General features: G+C 41.6%; 4 protein-coding genes across 4 annotated transcripts; 2 read left to right on the forward strand and 2 right to left on the reverse strand.

Annotated features, from left to right (window-relative positions):
* Positions 1-687: 687 nt before the first annotated feature.
* Positions 688-1,919, reverse strand: LOC6559934 (proteasome subunit alpha type-4). Its single transcript, XM_001986419.3, has 3 exons — positions 1,785-1,919; positions 1,423-1,628; positions 688-1,368 (listed from the first exon to the last, which is right to left on the reverse strand). Exons 1-3 carry the CDS (start codon positions 1,785-1,787, stop codon positions 786-788), a joined length of 792 nt encoding a protein of 263 aa, XP_001986455.1. The 5' UTR covers positions 1,788-1,919; the 3' UTR covers positions 688-785.
* A 1,807-nt stretch (positions 1,920-3,726) lies between these two features.
* On the forward strand, positions 3,727-9,096 carry LOC6559935 (atrial natriuretic peptide receptor 1). Its single transcript, XM_001986420.1, has 13 exons — positions 3,727-3,952; positions 4,027-4,138; positions 4,896-5,061; positions 5,337-5,414; positions 5,609-5,885; positions 5,955-6,510; positions 6,572-6,687; positions 6,744-6,822; positions 6,903-7,546; positions 7,653-7,983; positions 8,134-8,473; positions 8,545-8,818; positions 8,876-9,096. Exons 1-13 carry the CDS (start codon positions 3,727-3,729, stop codon positions 9,094-9,096), a joined length of 3,420 nt encoding a protein of 1,139 aa, XP_001986456.1.
* A 1,241-nt stretch (positions 9,097-10,337) lies between these two features.
* On the forward strand, positions 10,338-12,905 carry LOC6560327 (fukutin-related protein). Its single transcript, XM_001986421.3, has 4 exons — positions 10,338-10,808; positions 10,876-11,326; positions 11,753-11,869; positions 11,924-12,905. The coding sequence occupies exons 1-4, from the start codon at positions 10,519-10,521 to the stop codon at positions 12,788-12,790; spliced, it is 1,725 nt and encodes a 574-aa protein (XP_001986457.2). The 5' UTR covers positions 10,338-10,518; the 3' UTR covers positions 12,791-12,905.
* A 246-nt stretch (positions 12,906-13,151) lies between these two features.
* On the reverse strand, positions 13,152-18,786 carry LOC6571048 (dynein intermediate chain 2, ciliary). Its single transcript, XM_032742328.2, has 6 exons — positions 18,629-18,786; positions 15,044-15,709; positions 14,540-14,966; positions 14,404-14,481; positions 13,531-14,344; positions 13,152-13,424 (listed from the first exon to the last, which is right to left on the reverse strand). The coding sequence occupies exons 1-6, from the start codon at positions 18,665-18,667 to the stop codon at positions 13,241-13,243; spliced, it is 2,208 nt and encodes a 735-aa protein (XP_032598219.1). The 5' UTR covers positions 18,668-18,786; the 3' UTR covers positions 13,152-13,240.
* Positions 18,787-19,213: the final 427 nt, after the last annotated feature.

Here is a 19,213-nt window from a genome sequence, read left to right on the forward strand (position 1 = left end):
AACGCTGACGGCTACTGCGGATGTCGTCGCTGCTGCAGCTGCTTCTACACAACTTTTCACTGTATTGACAACATTGAGATATTGCCATTGGTTTCACAGATTCACATATTTCACATGCACATTTTATTATTGCATAAATCTATACAAATATCAAATGATTTACGAATATTTCTCTCTCTTTCTATATATATATATATGTATATATGTACACTTAACTATTGCTGCTGCTTGCCTGATTGCCACTTTCTGTGGCACACGCACGCACACACACACACACATACATCCACACACGCACACATACAGACGCACGCACGCACGCACACTGTCTCACACGCGCTCATACAGACGCGCGCTCAATGATGATCTGCTGCGTAGGAAAAATGGCTATGCGTTTGCTTTTATTGGTTTTCCGATGCGCGTAATCTAGACGCGTATTATTCCGTCATGGGAAACCGATTATTTACTAATTTTACAAATATATTTAACTTTTTTTGGGAGCGAAAACTGCAAAAAGCGACGGAATTTCCACAAAATGTTTTGTACGGTATTTTTTTTTATTTTTTTGGTGCATACAATAAAAGGGTAATATTTAGCGCATTTCTTGCGACAAGAGCTGCCAACTCGCTCGAATTGCCACATCGGCACAGTAATATCGTGATTGGCTTTTAAATTGCATTTTCTATCCCATAATTTTGAAATTTTATTTCACTTACAAAATGAACTCAGTTTGCCATTAGAATTACAAATAAAATATGTACCAAGGATAAGAGAGTAATGAAGAATGCTTAGGATGATTTAGACTGCTGGGCCTGCTTCTCCTTCTTAGCCGCCTCTGCCTCCGCCTCCAACTTATTGTATTTCACAATTAGCTTCTCCACATCCGATTTTTCGAGGACATTGTAAACGGTAGCATTGTTGATGCGCTGCAACGTAGCCATTTCCACCTTCTCCGGCGTTAGTTTTGTGGTATCCAATGTCTTGCTCAGCACCTTGACAGCCAAATCCTTCGCCTCTTCCAACTTAATGTTATCCTTATCGGCCAACTCCTGTTTCAGCATGGAAATGGCGGCGCCAAAATTATTGCCAATACAGGTGGCCTTCCAGCCGCCATAGTTGCCGCTGGGATCGGACTGATACAGCTGATAGCCATACTTGCTGTCCCAGCCCATGTACAGCAGCGAGACGCCAAAGGGACGCTTGCCACCGTACTGGGTGTAGGCCTGCTTGATGTCGCACAGATGCGAGACGAGCTGCTCACAGGGAATCACCTCGCCATAGCTGAACTGATAGCGTTGGGCAATCAAACGCAGCTCCGACGTCAGCACATTCGCATCCGAAGTAATCCCAGCCACAGAGCAGACCATATTCCTTTGAATTTAAATTAGCAATAAATATGCGAATTACGGATTTTTCAAGTCTTACTCATTTAATTTGTAGATTTTCTCGGATGGGATCGCATTGTCCAACAATTTGTTTGTGCTGCGGCATTCGGCGGCAAGCACAATGCCATCTTCGGCGAGGATGCCGAGGCATGTGCCGGCATGCGATATCGCCTCCATGGCGTACTCCACCTGATACAGACGACCCTCCGGCGAAAAGATCGTGGTGCGAGAATCATAGCGACGCGCCTAAAAATGAAAAATTGAAGCACCAAAAAATCAAATAGTGGCCGTGATTAAGCAAATTGCACATGCTAGTTAATTATATATAAGTGTGTGTTTGTTTCAATTGAACTGCCTGCACTACACATACTTTTATTTATTTGCCCACTTAAGTGAACTTACCATTTTGTTTTAGTTTTAGAATTTACGTATTTTTTGTGAAAATCAAGCAAAATTGCGGCGTCGAATGTTTTCCCTGCAAATTGTACTTGTCATTCCCGATCAGAGTTGTCAGCCTTGCTCAGGCTTATGTTTGTTAGAGCAGCTATCGATATATTTGCATTCACTAGTTGAAGAAAAATGCGATGCAACGTGCGATTGGTGGTCCCATAAATGATAAATGATAAATGGACACGAATAAGTATCGACTACTTTGTATGCTGTAAGTCTGGTCATTCGAACGATATTTGTGCTTGTAATTTGAATTGTTTGGCAATTGAAAATGCCGTTAATGCTCTAAATTGATTATGGGTTTATTAGTATATAAATAATTAAAATACTACAAATTAAATAATTAAAATATAATAATAATGTACATATTATAGAATAAAATATGATAATAATATTAATATTTCCAAATTTTAGAACATTTTTTAAATAGGGTTACACAGTGATATTCTGGATGTGGTTTCTTAAATTATAATAAAGTATATATATATTTATTCTGTTCTGGTTTTCAACATTAAATCATGGTGAGTTTCTAAACTGCCAGCCAGACTAGGCAGAAGCACAGGATTCACTGGGCAATAAACACAGCTGAAGCAGACACGATTATTGCTTGGACGCTGGAGACGCGCAGCGTGCAACATCGAGACGCTTTAATTGTTGGTGGCACGCGACACAAGTTTTTTGTTGCCCGACTGTTGCTCCTTTCGACTGGCAAACAGTTTAAATTCAAATGGAGCATTACAACAACAAAAAAGCAACAGTTGCCCAAGTGTCTGTTGTTGGCTGACATTGCGTCTTCTGGTGGCAGCCTTCAACTTACGCATTTAAATTGACGATGGCCGGCACCGAAATTCAGTTTCTGTGGCGCCACCCACTGACGATTTAGCCGAACCGAAACGAATGCCAGCCATTGGCTGCCTTGTCTCGGCTTGGGATGCTTTCCACGAGTGTCCTGCGCCTCCTCCTCCTCCTGCTGCCACCCCGAGTAGTGGTCCCTATATAAAGAGTCCAAGCATTTGCCTCTGGTCTCATTCGTTAAACGCGCCTTTCAATGTTCGGTGAACACTTTGCTCGGAATAAGTCAAATCCTTGCCTTGGAATATTTTCTTTATTTAAAGTGGAACCTGTTGCATTTCATTAGAATTGACTTTGAAAATTTAATGCAAATTGAATAGTTCAATTATTCACCATATCTTTAAAGGATTGCGGCCCCTGTGCACTATCCACCATTAAAGTAGCAAACGTTTCGGAAACATTTTAAAGCAATAACCATCTGAAATCTGGAATAGTTTCTTCATTTAAAGTGGAACCTGTTGCATTTCATCAGAAGTGACTTGGAATACTTAGTGCAAAGCTGAAAAGTTCAATTATTGACAAAAGAAATAAAGGATTACGGTCCTTGAATACAACCCCCTTCTTTAAAGTGGCAAAAGTTTCGGAAACATTTTAAAGCAGCCGCTCGAAAAAATTAGATGCGCCTCATTATCTTTGTGTAAGTGTTATTTGAATTAATTTCGCATTAAAGTGAATTAGTCGAATACATACAATTATTGTTTTACTTTGAATTTAAGCATACTTTTGAATTTCGTTGCTAAGAAGTAAATTCAGAAAGTTTTTAATCATGTTTGAGTGATGCTTAAGGACTTTCAAAAAACTCAAATCATTGCAGTCTTCAGTTATATAATTATAAGTGATATAATTTGTAAGCGACTTCTTTGCATCTACATATTAAAGTCTTTAGATATTCAAACTTGAAATTATTTCCATTGATTCAAGCACAATTCAGCTAAGTGTATCTTTTATTTCGGAAATTTAATGTACTCTCTTTAAACGCATTTTGAATAGCTTGATGTACAATATGTTGTGGATTAAACAGATTATATATCTGACTACACTGATGCCCCATGCATTGGGTAGCGGCATAGAGTCGTGGGAGGAACCAAGGGAACCAAACATAGATAGCGTTATGTATCAGGCTCGATCCAGTAATGCCAGTGAAAACATCGATATAAACGTCTTTGAGCGCATCCGAGAGTCCAAAAATCAAAAAGGCTCCCTCAACGAAGGCGACATTAGCAGGATGCGTGTCTACAATGTTGGCGTCCTAATGGCCTCCCATTTGGGTGAGTGAACTCTGTCAGTTTTTGGGGGAACCAATCGGAGACAGCAACCGGAATCTGTTTTTCTTGCGCTTCAGATTCACCTTTTGATCTGGAACGTTGCGGACCTGCTGTCGATTTGGCCTTGGATCAGATTAACAAAAAATTTCTCGCTCCACATAATGTCAGGCTGGTCAAGAAGAAGGCCAGGTGAGTGCTGGATGGCTGCTTTCATCGTTGACTCCAGTCCTCATTTTCTCGCTTTGCGTGAATTGAACTTGTGCTCCATCAATGACTTTTGAGCCTTTCTCCGCCTCCCAATGCGCTCTACACTCACAAAAAAAAGATACATTGCTCGAGAGCATTAATTACGGAAATTAATCTTGGTTTATTATACATAATTTTATTGTTTTTTAAGTTATGTTATGAATTTCTTCGTCGTTTTTTTTTACTTTTTCAAACATCATTTTTTATTAGACGTTATTTTTCTTTTAACATTTTTCTAAAATACATTGTTTTATTTTTTGAAAATTAAAAACACTTTCTTTCAAACATTCATAAAAATAAAAAATGTTTATGGAATTGTTGTATCTTATTTAAATTTAGTAGAAATTAATTTAACAACATTTTTTGTTGCTGAAAAGCAGAGATTTTCTACGTTTTTGAGTCTTTTTCATTTTTTTCCGAGTGCACTCCAAGGTACAAACACTCTCAGCTTGTTGCGTGCGGCACGAGTCGAGTTAATTACTCGAATTTCATGGGCGCACTCTGCTCCTAATCCCCAGCCCCAGCCCCATTCCCATTCCCATTGCCATTGCCAACCCCCAGCTGTTTGCAATGCATGTTTTCCACACAAAATGGTTTGTATCTTTTCCCACGCGCGCTTTGCTAACCAGTCTTAAACGATTACCTTTTTGCCTTTGCCTACTGCCTCCTCGTCACTCCACTGCACTCCACTCCGTGATAGTTACCCATCTTGCTCGGGAGCCAAGGCGCCCGGACTGGCAGCGGATATGCATTTCAAGGACGATGTCATCGCGTTCATAGGACCCGCGTGCGCATTTGCTCTGGAGCCGGTTGCCCGCTTGGCCGCCTATTGGAACACGCCCATTATAACGGGAATGGGAGATCAGGTGAGTATCTGGATCAGTGTGTGTGTGTGTGTGAGGCAATCCTGCCTGCGGTTTGTCATTCCAGCACGTATTCCTCGAGCAAACTGCACAGCAAGTGGCTTTCAATTATGTGCTCCGCTTGGTAACAAATCCATCGACCCTCCTTCAGCCAAACTGCTTGCGACCCTTAACAATTAAACACGACTTTAAGCAGCTTTGGTAGTCGCCACAAAGAGTGCTCATTTAACGTTGAATCATTGCATAAACATATCTCAATCTCTTCATTTCCCACAAAGCCACCTTCATCCGAGGGCGAAGTGACTGTCACCTCGGGCATCCTGGGCAGAATACACAAGTGGAAGAACGAGGGTTCGGTAGGTGAACTTACACACAACTATATTAATTACTTAGTTAATTACTTAGTTAATTAATTAGTTAATGACAAGAACATCTCGACTAGAAGTTCATCTAGAGGCTTTTTGTTTTGTTAGAATTTAATGTTTTGGCCACATTAATGTCCATGGTAATTTGTAGCTTATACTTTGCCTTATCAATAACTGAATTGTAGGGCATGTTCAAGGATAAATCCAAGTATCCGACATTGACGCGAATGTCCTACTGTCAGTGTCGTCTGAAGCTGGTCTTTGCCAGCGTTTTCCGTCAGTTCAAGTGGAAGCATGTGGCGCTGCTCGTCGATCGCTCCGAGCTGTACTCGTTGACCGTGGGCAAGAATCTGGAATACGGCCTGCTGCAGGAGGGACTCTTGAGTTTTGTGCGCGAACTGAACGGCAACGAGGAGGAGATCTATGAGAACTATCTCAGGGATGCGAGCATGTATGCGCGTGGTAATTATACAAATAAATACATATTTATTTCTTATATATGTTCAATATATACAACGTATTTAATTACAGTGGTCATCTTGTCTGTGCGAGGTGTTCTCGTACGGAAATTTATGCTCGCCGCACACAGTTTGGGTATGACGAACGGGGAGTGGGTGTTCCTCGATGTGGAGATCTTTCAGAGCGCCTACTGGGGCGACAAGGATTGGGAGTTGGGCGATGAGAATGATATGCGTGCCCGCAAGGCATATGAGGCACTGTTGCGTGTCTCCCTGCTACAGCCGACGAGTCCCACCTATCAGGACTTTGCGGATAAAGTCCGGGGCATTGCCCTGTCCGAGTATAATTATACGTTTGTCGAGGGTGAGGAGGTCAATTTCTTTATTGGTGCCTTCTACGATGGTGTCTTTCTGCTCGGCATGGCGCTGAATGAGACTCTAACCGAGGGCGGTGACTTACGCGATGGGTTGACCATCACTCGACGGATGTGGAATCGCACTTTCGAAGGGATAACGGGACAGGTTCGCATCGATAACAATGGGGACCGCGATGCAGATTACTCGATTCTCGATTTGGATCCCATCAATGGCAAATTCTCAGTGGTTGCTCACTACTACGGTCTCCACAAGTGTGTTGCTTTTAGTGATTTAAATAAATACAATTCCTTCATTAGTTTATGGGATTTGCAGGAAATATGCTGCTGCGCATGGCAAGAAGATACATTGGCCGGGTGGCTGGGAGGGACCGCCACCAGATGTGCCACCCTGCGGTTTTCTGGGCAATGCTCCAGGCTGTCATGGTAATGGTAAGCTACACCATTAATTCATTGTTATCGAAATATTGATCAGTGTCCTGTTGTAGGGACGACAATTATGTATTCGGTTTTTGGACTGGCTTTGTTTTTGGGTCTTGTGCTCCTGGTCATTTGTCTGCTGCAAAAGTGAGTAAAAATGAATTTTAAAAGAGCTCAAATGTTGAATGAAAAACAAAATAATCATCATTGTTTATCTTCTGCGCCAGACAAATGAAGCTCAGCAAGGAGCTGCACAATATGTCCTGGAGAGTGCGACCCGAAGATGTCCTGATCGAAATGGGTGGCATGTTTGGCTCGAAGGGTGGACTCCAGCGCCTGGATGTGGAGAATATATCACTGCAGCAGTTTGGCATACATTCGGGCAGAGCTTCGATTGCAAGCTTTGCATCGCTGCCGCCTCAAGTCTACACAACGATTGGACAATTCAAGGGCGAACGGGTGGCCATCAAGAAGGTGAATGTCAAGAAGGTGGAGGTGACCTCAACGCTGCTCTGGGAGATCAAGCAGGCCCGCGATGTGAGCCACGAGAATACAGTGCGATTTGTGGGTGCCTGCATCGATTTGCCGCGACCCACTGTCCTCATCCTCACGGAATACTGCTCGAGGGGCAGCCTGAAGGATGTACTCGAGAATGAGGCCATTGAGCTGGATTGGAACTTTCGGATGTCGCTGATACACGACATTGTCAAGGGCATGAGTTATCTGCACAACAGCGATGTCGTCGCCCATGGTAAACTCCGCTCCTGCAATTGTCTCATCGATGGACGATTCGTTCTGAAGATCTCCGACTTTGGATTGAACACGCTAACCACACCCTCGGATTTTGTGCGCGATCAGAACTATTATACCAGTAAGATCACTGCCACAACTCTTGAAAATTCCTTAAATGCACTTAGAGAAATTTGTCTTTCTGTGCGAGTGTTCCCTTAACCTTTATATTGATGTTTATATTTCAGAGCTGCTGTGGATAGCCCCCGAGCTGCTGCCGATGACCTCGATTCCCGGCTGTCCGGCGACGCAACGCGGCGACGTTTACTCCTTTGGCATTATTTTGGAGGAGATTGTTAATCGAGGTGGACCCTATCAGGAGGCACGACAACAGGGCATGGATGTGCACACCATTCTGCATAAGGTGCGCCAGTGCGAGTATCCCCCATTTCGACCACTCATACGGGAGAGGGAATGCCCACCGGATCTCCTAGTGCTAATGGAAAAGTGCTGGGCTGACAACCAGGAGGAACGTCCAGCATTCTCCATAATAAGAAGCAACATACGCACCATTATGAAGTAGGTGATCTAGGAATTTGAATTGATCGAACAAATTGGCATCGTCTTTTGTCTTATTTCAAAGTTGAGTTTATATTTATTATTTATTATTTATATTATATTATAATAAGATAGATCAATATTAAATGAACTCTGTTCTGTTTTTTTCAGAGGCTTTTGTGAGAATCTAATGGACGATCTGCTGAATCGCATGGAACACTATGCCAACAACTTGGAGACGCTCGTGGAGGAGAAGACCCGTCAGCTCAGTTTGGAGAAGCAGCGCACCGAGGAGTTGTTATATCAGATACTGCCACGTCCCGTCGCTCAACAGCTAATGGCAGGAGATCTGGTGGAGCCCGAGGAGTTCAGCAGCGTGACTATCTATTTTAGCGATATTGTTGGCTTCACCGAGCTCTGTGCTCGCAGTACGCCCATGGATGTGGTCAATTTTCTCAATGATCTCTATAGCACCTTCGATCGCATCATTGGCTTCTACGACGTGTACAAGGTGGATTAAGATTGGACGTGATTTAAAGCGATAACTCTTCTAATATATCCATATATTTATCTTTTTGTTAGGTGGAAACCATTGGCGATGCCTATCTGGTGGTCTCTGGTCTCCCGGAACCCAATGGCGATAAGCATGCCCGGGAAATCGCTTTGATGGCCCTGGACATCCTACAGGCTGTGTGCTCCTTTAATCTGAGACACAAGCCCGATTACAAAATACAGATACGGATTGGAATGCATTCGGGCTCCGTCTGTGCCGGCGTCGTCGGCAAGAAGATGCCACATTATTGTCTCTTTGGGGATACAGTAAACACCGCTTCACGTTTGGAGACAACCGGAATGCGTATGTCACCACTATAATAATATGCATAATTTGATTTGATTTGATTTGTTTTCATAGCTGGCAAGATTCATGTTTCATCGGCCACCAAGGCCATCTTGGACAAGTTTGGCACATTTCAATTGGAGCACAGGGGCGATGTGGAGCTCAAGGGCAAGGGTACGGTGACCACCTACTGGCTAAATAGCACCACCGAGGCGGAGGCACGTGCTCCAACTCCGCCGCAAATAACCAACGATGAGGTGCCTTTTCCCCTGCTTTTTGCCGGCATGGGGAAGTGAGGGGAACTTTCCGCCGAATGTCCTTTAAGTGCCAACCAAAGTATGCCAAGTACAAATCCAGCTTGATCTCTGTCTATTAATGATTAATGGCTATCGAATTAAATATAGCCAATTAGTTGCTCAATTTATTTTTGATTTTCTATTTGATCAACTTCTTAAAATAGTTAAAGTTACCTGAAAAAGATCAAAGTATTTTAAATAGTCAACCATTAAAAGCGCTGTGATATTTATGAAAGCTAAGCGCACAAATTTTGAACAAACTAAATATAGAATGATTCCCCCATTAAAAATAGCACAACTATGCATCCTTCTCTATAAGCATTCCACACACATTTAATAATCGCAACAATCTGATCTGAGATCTTCGCAAAGTTGATCCTCACTCTTTGAAATATATTATTCGATGTTTTTATGTATTCAAATATGTATTTATATTATGTGTATAAGTGTTGCTGTGGCTATTTTGTAACGCATATTAATATGCATGAAATTTGTATGCTTATATAGGGTATATATATACGTATAGTCTATGTTTGTTTACCATAATATTATCTTATGTATTTTTAAAATAATTAATAGCTTTGTATCCCTTTATATTTATGTATTAAGTTCATCAATTTAATAAAAGTATTAGCTGAAGAGTACTTAAACTGTAAACAAAAGTAAATTGATTTTATATATATACATAAACTATTTTCGATTGTATTTTAGTTTTTACAAGCTATGTATTTGTGTTATTTTGAGCATATTAAAATTTGTTTGTTGTACTCTTGTATTTCTTACTTTTTTCTAATTTCTTATAATAGCAAAATCTCAAAATTTTTGAGAGTACAAAATCGGCGATAGGAATTTTAATTACCAAAACGAAAAACTATAAATTATATTTAAAACCGTAAAATATCGATTAAATTTTCGTATAAATTGAAATCCCTCAAATTGAAATTAAATTGTAAACTTCTGGCGTCGCCTCCCTGCAAGTTTAAGGGATACAAAAGTTAAGGGTATGTTTTGCGAAAGCTCGCTTCGAAAGCCTGATGCAAGGATATGTTTAACGGAATTTTAGCTCGGTAACCAACCGGTCTGGTTGGCCAACCCCTGCAGAGAATCAGCTGTTTGTGCGTTGTAAAAGCTTTGCTCACATTAGAAAAATATCTTTGCAAAGCTGAAGGCGAAAAGGGAAACTGAACAAAAACAAAAGTGAGAAAATATTAAATGAAATGTGTTTCCAATTGAAAAAATACATAAAAGTGAATACGAGAGAATTGCTTTGCTGTCGCTAGGCTGCATGGCCAACGAAATTAGCGACGTAGATCCAATAGATACTAGATACTAGATATAGCTACAAGTGCAACCTGTTTAGTTCAGTCATCAGTCCTCGCCAGCATCCAAGACAGCTCCCCAAAGAACTCATCCAGCAATAAGATGAAAATATTCCGATTGCGCTTGGTTAAATTGCTGCTTTTCGGTTTTATTATTGTCAATCTGATACTGTTGTATTACACATGGAACTCGCTGCTCTGGCGACGCATCACCCGAGCCCTTGGGGGTGGTGCGGGCAGCGAGACGAAGCCAAAGGCGGATGCGATGCATGGAGCAAAGCTTTCGCCAAAGGACAAAGCAAGGAATGCCAACAAACACATACGCAAGTCCATAACAATTGTATTCTTTGGCCACTACAACTTTGAGCAGGACCTGCGACCGAGCATCGAAAGGTAATAATTTCGAATATACATATATCGATGTATATGCAAATATATTGTATATTCATTTTATTATTAGCATACTGGACGTGGTGCCCAATATGCCCATTCTGGTGCTGCAAGAGGGCACCTCCGAATACGCCTATCCACCAATCACCTTCGAGCGCAATTTGACCACCGGCGAGGAGCAGACGGTGCACTTTATGAGTCTCGCCTTCGATGTGCGCCGGACACGTGAACAATTGAATCCCTTGGCAGCTATCCACACAAAATACGCCCTGCTAATGCCGGACAGTGTCCGGCTGAGCAGCAAGAACTTATTGCAGAAGATACTGCGTGAGATGAACACCAAATCGGGAACACAGCAGCAGCGAGTCACTGTCGCCATGGAGGAGACAGTGCGTCGTTTGTTAATCGTTCCATTTGCGGGCAATCAGAAGGCATTCAGCAGCTGCGCCAAACTCAATCTGGATTTGCCCAACTGGACGATGAAACTGGATGCTCGCAATGATAGCACACATTGTGACTTGGTAGGTGGATATAGATGACATACTTATATATATAGATATGTATTTATATGTATATTTATGTATATCAGTTACACTCAAAACAAAAATAGAAAATGATGTCCTCAAATTAGTATGAAAGTTGTCAAGACAGATGACGGTTTGATTGAGGTTGTTCTTAAACATATCTAGATATTTCTGAAATCAAGAACAAGCCAAGCGTAGCCAGCACTTCGTAATATTTCGAATTGTAATAATTTAATTTAAACTTCACTAAGATTCGGAGATTTGGAGAAGACAGCAGCATCCCTGCCCATATCTGCCTATGCCCAATATCAAGAATATGATTACTTGGAGCAAAATATTTAGTTCTTAATCGAAGAATTCAAGTTTTGCTTGTAATAACTATTATTTTATTTATTATGTTTTCTTGTGCTTCTTCCTTGATAGTTCCTGCAGAAGCACGCAATTCTAATAGACGTTGCTGCACTTGGGACAATGCCAGAACCCTTCGCTCTGCCCTTTCCGGAGATGCTCTATGTGCAGGCCAAGATTGCTGAACTAACGGTAGCTAATCATTTATTCCATGCTTGTCATTTCTCTAATTGTACCGCATTGTAGACGAGTGTGTTTCCGCACTCCTTTCTGGAGGGACGCCGTCTGTTTGCCTCGTTCCACACGAAGCAAAGGAGAATGGAGTTGCGTCGTCGTCAGTTTCGTGAGATGTATAAGAAGCTGCAGATCAAGCGATTGGTGAGAAGAACCCACAAGATTGGTGGCAAAGCGACAGGACGACAGGAAGGCAATTGGCAGCCGCATAGTCCTGTGCTCGACGCCCAATTCTCCTCGTCAAATTTCTCGCTGCCCCTCGTCACGGATATCGATCTGTTTGGCTGTGAGAGGACAACCAAATCGTGTATAGGACAAGTCTACAACAATCGACCCTTCTACTATTATCTGGGCAAGCATACGCCGCCGTGCTGTCTGGACAAGCTGAAGACCACCTTTAACCATGTGCTCGAGGAATTTGAGAATGTGGGCATTCGCTACTGGCTGGATAACTATGCACTCAAAGGTGCCATCGAGACGAATCAACTGTCGCCGGATGCCTACGATATTGATATCAGTTTCAATGTTCAGGATCTGGAGCGATCGAATGCAATGAAGAAATCGCAGAGCAAACCGCATGTGGACGGCGAGGGCTTCTACTGGATAAAGGCCACCGATGGCCATTACTTTCGGGTGCAGTTCTCCAAGGTCAATCAAGTCGGAGTCAATCTGCTGCCCTACGAGATCAATGGCAATGAGGTTCGGGCAAGTGGATTTTTTGGCTGGAAAGCATCGACATTCTCGTCGGACTACTTGCATCCAATGTCAACGGTGCTGTTTCTGGGCAAGAGCGTCATGTGTCCCAACAATGTGCTGGAGTATCTGGATGCCAAAAACATTCGAGTACAATCCAATGATGTACCCATTGAGGAGGAGTAGCTGATATACCATTAGAATGTCCTTTCCACTTAGTATAAATTGTGTTGACTTGCATTTTAAGGATATTAGATGTAGTTATACATTTTTTAAAATGGTTTTTTCTGTATGTACTATATGGTTGTTATTCTTAAGATATATATATATATATATATATATATATTTATATATGTATATGTATTTTTAAATTGAGGTTATGTGTTCCTTTATTTTGGTGTGTGTTTTCATGTTTATGTTGTTATATAAATATATATATCATATAGATATACATCTAAGTTAGTAAGTACAATTTCTTAAGCCAAAGCTCTCGGAACTATCTACAACCGAATACATGTCTGTGTAATATATATACTTAGCCGTACAATAAACCTCTCTGTACCAGTCGTACTTCTTATATATGTATATATAAATGGTAACTTATTAAATATAATACATTTGTATGGATTTCACAATCTAAGATCGCACAGTCGTGGCAGCATCCGGAATTACGGAACCCTCTGGCAACTCACGCACCAGGGACAACAGCTTCTCCAGTTTTGCGTTCTGCAGTGTCAGCTGATCGAGATAGAGCTGCTTCTTTGGCGGCTTGACCATGACACGAAGATTCGGAGATAGTTTCAAGGAGGTGGTTACTCCCCTGGAAAGAGAACAGAATGAGGGTTATTCAAGAAATTCTACTTTGTAGGTAGGAAGTTGTGTTTCTAGCTGGGGTGTACTACTTGGATGCTTTACTCCATACTCACTTCTCATCGCCCACCACAATGAAGGGTAGCTTCTCGTTGAATGCGAGGCGTGTCAGTTTATTCTTTCGCTTGGGGACCACAGCTTGCACACAGATGGGCTTATATTTGTTCACATTGAGATCGAAAACATGCACCTTGCCCTCGTTGGTGACGGCAGCGAATACGGTGCTTGAGTAGGGTGCCCATTTGACATCGCCGACAGCGGAGCCGAGATCGAATATAAAAAGTGGATCTGCACGCATATCCTCCCAGACCTTGACGCGCCAGTCACCGCTGCAGGATACGAATATATTCGAGTCGAAGCGATTGAAATCGATGCGATACACGGACATATAGTGTGCATTGTAGGTCATCAGATACTTGGAGCTGAAGGCCGTGCTGCATTTGTAGATCAAGCCACACTCGGTGCCAACAAGGAATACGGTTTGATTCGTCGGATGGAATTGTACACAGGAGCCGCCACTCTTGAGGACGACTTTAGTGCCATCCGGGCCATCTGTAATGCCGTTCTCTAAATAAAGCGTAATTATGGTCGTAACCCAAAGCTTGTTTTGCATCAGAATCCAATTGAAGACGCATCCATCAGAGGATACCGAGAAGAAGTTGATTTCACCATCGGCCATGTCCGGTCCCCATTTGATTTGCCAGACGCATTCGCCGTGCTTGCATTTGACTCCCCTCGAGACATACATGGCTTCCTTGCAGCCATCCCGTAGATCATAGACAGCCACATTGCCATCGTATAATCCAATGACCACAAGGAATGGATAATGTGGATGGATGTCACAGCACATGACACCACAATCGGCTTGAACTACAACCAAAGCAATGATGAGGAAATGCCAGAAAAAGAAAGCATGGAATTCAACTCACTTATGTAATCGGGATAGGAGGGATTCTTGACGGTGAACAGGCACAGATAACCCTCGTTGGGCTGCTTAAGAAAATCATCTGCCAGGAATAAAACCTAAGTGTGGATTTTCAATTGTATTACACAGTCTCAACTCACGTGAACCGAAGCACACGGCAAATAGATCGTAGTAGGATGGATTGAATGTAATCTCGGTGACATTCATCTTCTTAGTCTTCTCGTATTGGAACTTCCAGAGTGGCAATAGATTGCCCTCGCCGTCGCGATACTCATCAGCCGGATCCTCCCAGTAGCGATAATCGTTGCCAATATCATCGAATATATTCTGATTAATCATACGCTCGAGTATCTGCCAGCATCGCATATATTTCCGATTTAGCTGCTCCGCCATAGCGGTTTTCTTTTTGTAGCTTTTCTTGCTGGATCGGGATTTGTGATCGCCTTGCGAACTGGTCGCCTTCTGCGTCGCCTCGTAATCCTCCTGATACGTATCATAGATGACCCACTGCAGCACATTGCCCCCAAACGATGATCGTGGCGGTGGAATCGTTTGGGTATCCACGCTCTAAAAGAACAAAGAACGCAGAACGTGTAGCGGAGATTGTGAGAGCAGCTGGAAGCTATCAGAGAGTTGCTACTTACACGCTTGGCATTGTTGTAGGTGAGAGTGGCGCGTTCGCAGTAGTTGAATTGGTTGATGAGTTTTCGCTTCTTGCTTGGAGCAGCAGTTGCTGGTTGCGTTTCTCCTGGACGCTCCTCATCGTCGGCTCCAGTTTCGGTTGCCTGTTCACCTTCCGTTGCCTTGCCCTCCTCATCCTCTTCTTCCTCGGCTTCCTCCTCATCGCCAGCATCGCCGGCACTAGTTTGTTTGCCATCCATGTCAGTCTTCTCATCCTCCTCGCCCTCGCCTTCATCCTCGCCCTCAACGACAGTTTCACGTTGCTCCACCACTGCATAGTTGGGCATTGGCAGTGGATAGCCGATTTCCTCGGATTCCTCAACCTGACGTCGCGCCTCCTCGGAGTCAACATGCAGCGAATTGCCCGGGAAGCTAATCAGGGTCACCGTATTCCCCGGCAGCGGTGCAAGCACATATTCGCCTTCCTTGAAGCTGTACACAACCAAATTGCGCTGCACATTTGTATTGGTCGGTGTCAGCATCTTGCTGACCTCCTCGCCCAGCTCGGCCTCCGTTAGATCCAATTGGTCATCCGGCTTGACCAATTGGCGCGACTTCATCCAAGCATCGAAGTCATCCGCATCGCCACCACCGCCGCCACCTTCTCCCTTTGTCTTCGACCCTCTATTCTGTTATTTATAATACATATATATATATATAATTAATATAATGATTTAATGATCTGATCAATTGAAAAATTGGGAGTGGGTCGTGGTGTAAAGTGTGTCTATGCAACATTGATAAAAGTGCGCGTGAATCTTTAATTAACTGATAGGAGCAGGATACAAGGCGAACTGGTCAGTGACTTACCTTCGGTGCGAGGATACTTTACAGGAATCATACATCAATTGTTTGAATAAAATGTGCTTTCGATTTTGAAGTACATATGTGATTATGTGGATTTCATTCATCTAGTACAATAGAATCAGAGCCACGCAGCATGCAAATCTTTTAAATGTATGATCTAACTATATTACTATATAGTATACATATATAATCATATACTCTTTCCAAAATGGTCGAGAGATTTGGGGAAAGGTTAGGTAATACAAGGAACAATAACAGCTGAAAGATAATTGCTTTTATGATAAGGTAAATTAAATTCTATAATAACAATGCTTTTCATTTTAAGAATTCAACATTATATATACTAAAAATATATCATATTGTTATAGGATCTTCATAAATAATGAAATCTAGACGAGTGCAGTTGTACTTTAGTTCTTAAGAGTAGGTAATTTTCCACTTTTTTTGTCTACGGATAAGATCTAAAATACTTTGAAACACCATAGTACAGCTAGTCTAGTGAGGATGGGGTTTATCACATATCGCTCATAAGTCGGAAGTAATTTCTTTGAATGAAAACATTTGGAAAGGGCATATGTATTCGGTGTACCGAAATAAAAAGCATTCCTCAGCTCGTTTCTCTGTGCGTCGACAGCTTAGAGTTACCTCGTCCAGTTGCAGTTCGTCCATTGCAGCCTCTTCTTCTGCACTACCGGCACAAGGACGAGCCTCGTCCTCCGGTAATTTCGCTGGATCAGCGGCTGACATTTTATTTTTTTTTTTTTTTTTTTCAACAACTGTACAACAACTAAACTGTAATGTGGTAGAACACTAATTGATCGAGTGCGAAACAGACAGCTGGGAGACGTGGTTAAGCTACTTATGGATTGAATATAATAGATATGTTTATATATACAGTATGCAGCAGCTGTCGATTAACTGACTGAATGAGCAGATCTACAAATTACTGAGATTGAAAATTGGGTTCATATTTACAGATAGTATGCAGAGCAAGAGCAATGATTCAGAGTCTGGCTTGTATTTACATGTTCTTTGGCTACTTTCATACCTGTACACAAATACACACACCACACACACACACACTGAATTTGCACTACTTTTTGCGATAAAAGCAACTTTGCGTTCTAAACTGCTCAGAGATGCAGATACAGATACAGATACAGATACAGATACGGTTAGAGATCGCTACAATTGAATACTCATGCATATACCGCCATGGCTTTGTTAGCTAGCTTCCACATCTTGACCAAAAATATCTGTTTTGGAGGGGGGGAGAGGAGCACACTAAGAAACACGAGACGTGCCTGAAGGCGTTGACAACTCGTTGTGGGAAAGCGCAACACAACTGAGACCTGGTCGAGAACAGTCTCGAGTGAATACTGCCAACAGCTCAGCTCAGCTCCTTTTCGCAATGTGACTGAAAACGAACCTGATGACGTTCGCGAAAAACTTGCGACTCGCAATCAACAAAAATCTAAAAAAAAAAAAAAAAATTAAATGGAAATGGAAAACTTTCCTCGCTGACGTCTCTGCAGCACGTCATAGGTGAGGATGCGATTTGAGCAGCGGGGTTTTGACATTTCCGGTTTTGGTTTGGGGCCAGTAGCTAGGAGCTGGGCGCGTAAATAAACAAATTGCACACAACTCGATTAAAGCTCGCAACTACGCCGGAGTCATGGAGTAGACTCAACTTGGGACAATAGCAACCATCTAAACTATCATCAAAGTCAATTACAATACCCACACTCAGAGAACAAAGGCTTTTGTTAGTTGAAGCTCAAATAGAATGGAAGTCCTGACTTTGTTTTTATTCATATTTCGAGTACAATTCGCTTAACTTAACTAGTCCAAATAAGAGCTAAATCTATTTATAATTATATTTATATTATATTATATTTTTCTATAAATTCTTTTAAATCTACGCAAAACTTTTCTGTTTCCGTTTTGAACAAATTTAATTTGACCGATTATTATTATTAAATATTTATTATTACTATTTTTTAAATAAGAAATACGTTCTATATATATTTTCTCTGAGTGCTTCAGGCGTCAGTTCAAGTAACATATTTATATTTTTATGGGCCCACAGTAAAGGTGCGCTGAGAGTCATATATCCCTGACTGATTTATTGACTATTTTATTGCGTTGAATGAGACGTGCAGACGAAGGCGACATTGATTGCCATCGACACTCAATTGGCCCTGGCTAGTTGAGGTATCCATAGAAAATGTGTATGTTCTTAGATAAAGTTGCATTTACCAATTTGATCTACTGTGTGCCTAAATTTCTGGCAGTTCCATTCCATTCCTTTTTTTTATATTCTTTTTGCCAGCACGCACATGCCAAAAATGCTAAACTTCCTTACCCCAACCGCCTGCGTTTTGGCCACCTTGAGCAAATTGCAAATTATATTTCGTGACAAAGTTCCATCAGAGGGCCAATAACTTTTTCTACGCTCCGTTTCAGCGAACTTATTAAAAAGTAATCGCGAATTTTTAAATACGAAAATAGAAACATGTAACGAAGGCCGCCGAAGGACGAGAGTTTTTTTTATATTTTTTTCTTGACATATATATATATATATGCATATATATCCATGGCAAAGTCACAATGCTGTCAGACCTCAAAGTGTTTGGATGTGCGGAGCACAGAACTCCAGTCTCAATTGTGCAATTGTGCAATTGTGCAGTGTGTGCTATATTTTAACTGTGTCACAATAATTGCATTTATAATTGACTTACCTTTTTTTGTTTGCCCTCCTTGAGTTTGGTATCCGGCATAATGTTGCTGTGGCTGTTTTTATTTCTTTAATTGTTCCTCGCTGCTCGTGAATAAGTTTTAATAGTGTGTCTCTCACTTGTTATTTAATAACACTTATCACGGGGCTACTAACAATTTTATTTTCTTGTTTTTCACAGTCTAAACTTTTACGTAATTGTGAATTAGAACAATAGAATGCGCCGCTTGCTTTTCCTTTCCATACGAGACTTGTTTTGTTTATTCGAGTTACTATAGAAATTCGCTTATGCCACAAGCCAGTTTTACGCACTAGCTGCAAAATTTGCATATCGATTTGGCAACACAAAAAGTTGGTAATGTCAACAACCTGGTACAGAACTGGGCTTTTGTTACAACTCTTAGCCCCTTGAGAATGGTATATATTTATTAGCAGGTTGGTATAGCAAGGGAAAAGCTGTTTCTGAAGCTAGCTCATCTGAGTCTGTTGGGGTTAAAAGTGGTACCCCAAAGGCTAAGTATATTATTGTAAAGTATATTTATTTAAATAAAAGATAAAGAATAGTTTGACAATAATAAAATCTACAGCA

Source organism: Drosophila grimshawi, unplaced genomic scaffold (assembly GCF_018153295.1).
Source record: "Drosophila grimshawi isolate 15287-2541.00 unplaced genomic scaffold, ASM1815329v1 contig_1367, whole genome shotgun sequence".
NCBI lineage: Eukaryota > Metazoa > Arthropoda > Insecta > Diptera > Drosophilidae > Drosophila > Drosophila grimshawi.

What these genes read in the sequence shown, in the direction of transcription:
- LOC6559934 (XM_001986419.3), bottom strand. An exon ending in AAAATCTACAAATTAAATGA is followed by an intron (nt 1,369 to 1,422) that starts GTAAGACTTGAA and finishes TTAAATTCAAAG; the next exon opens with GAATATGGTCTGCTCTGTGG.
- LOC6559935 (XM_001986420.1), top strand. Translation starts at nt 3,727, where the DNA reads ATGCCCCATGCATTGGGTAGCGGCATAGAGTCGTGGGAGGAACCAAGG. An exon ending in CCTAATGGCCTCCCATTTGG is followed by an intron (nt 3,953 to 4,026) that starts GTGAGTGAACTC and finishes CTTGCGCTTCAG; the next exon opens with ATTCACCTTTTGATCTGGAA. An exon ending in TAACGGGAATGGGAGATCAG is followed by an intron (nt 5,062 to 5,336) that starts GTGAGTATCTGG and finishes TTTCCCACAAAG; the next exon opens with CCACCTTCATCCGAGGGCGA.
- LOC6560327 (XM_001986421.3), top strand. Translation starts at nt 10,519, where the DNA reads ATGAAAATATTCCGATTGCGCTTGGTTAAATTGCTGCTTTTCGGTTTT. An exon ending in CTGCGACCGAGCATCGAAAG is followed by an intron (nt 10,809 to 10,875) that starts GTAATAATTTCG and finishes TTTTATTATTAG; the next exon opens with CATACTGGACGTGGTGCCCA. An exon ending in CCAAGATTGCTGAACTAACG is followed by an intron (nt 11,870 to 11,923) that starts GTAGCTAATCAT and finishes ACCGCATTGTAG; the next exon opens with ACGAGTGTGTTTCCGCACTC.
- LOC6571048 (XM_032742328.2), bottom strand. Translation starts at nt 18,667, where the DNA reads ATGCCGGATACCAAACTCAAGGAGGGCAAACAAAAAAAG. An exon ending in AGGAGGGCAAACAAAAAAAG is followed by an intron (nt 15,710 to 18,628) that starts GTAAGTCAATTA and finishes TATAAATAACAG; the next exon opens with AATAGAGGGTCGAAGACAAA. An exon ending in CTCCTATCCCGATTACATAA is followed by an intron (nt 14,345 to 14,403) that starts GTGAGTTGAATT and finishes CTTTGGTTGTAG; the next exon opens with TTCAAGCCGATTGTGGTGTC.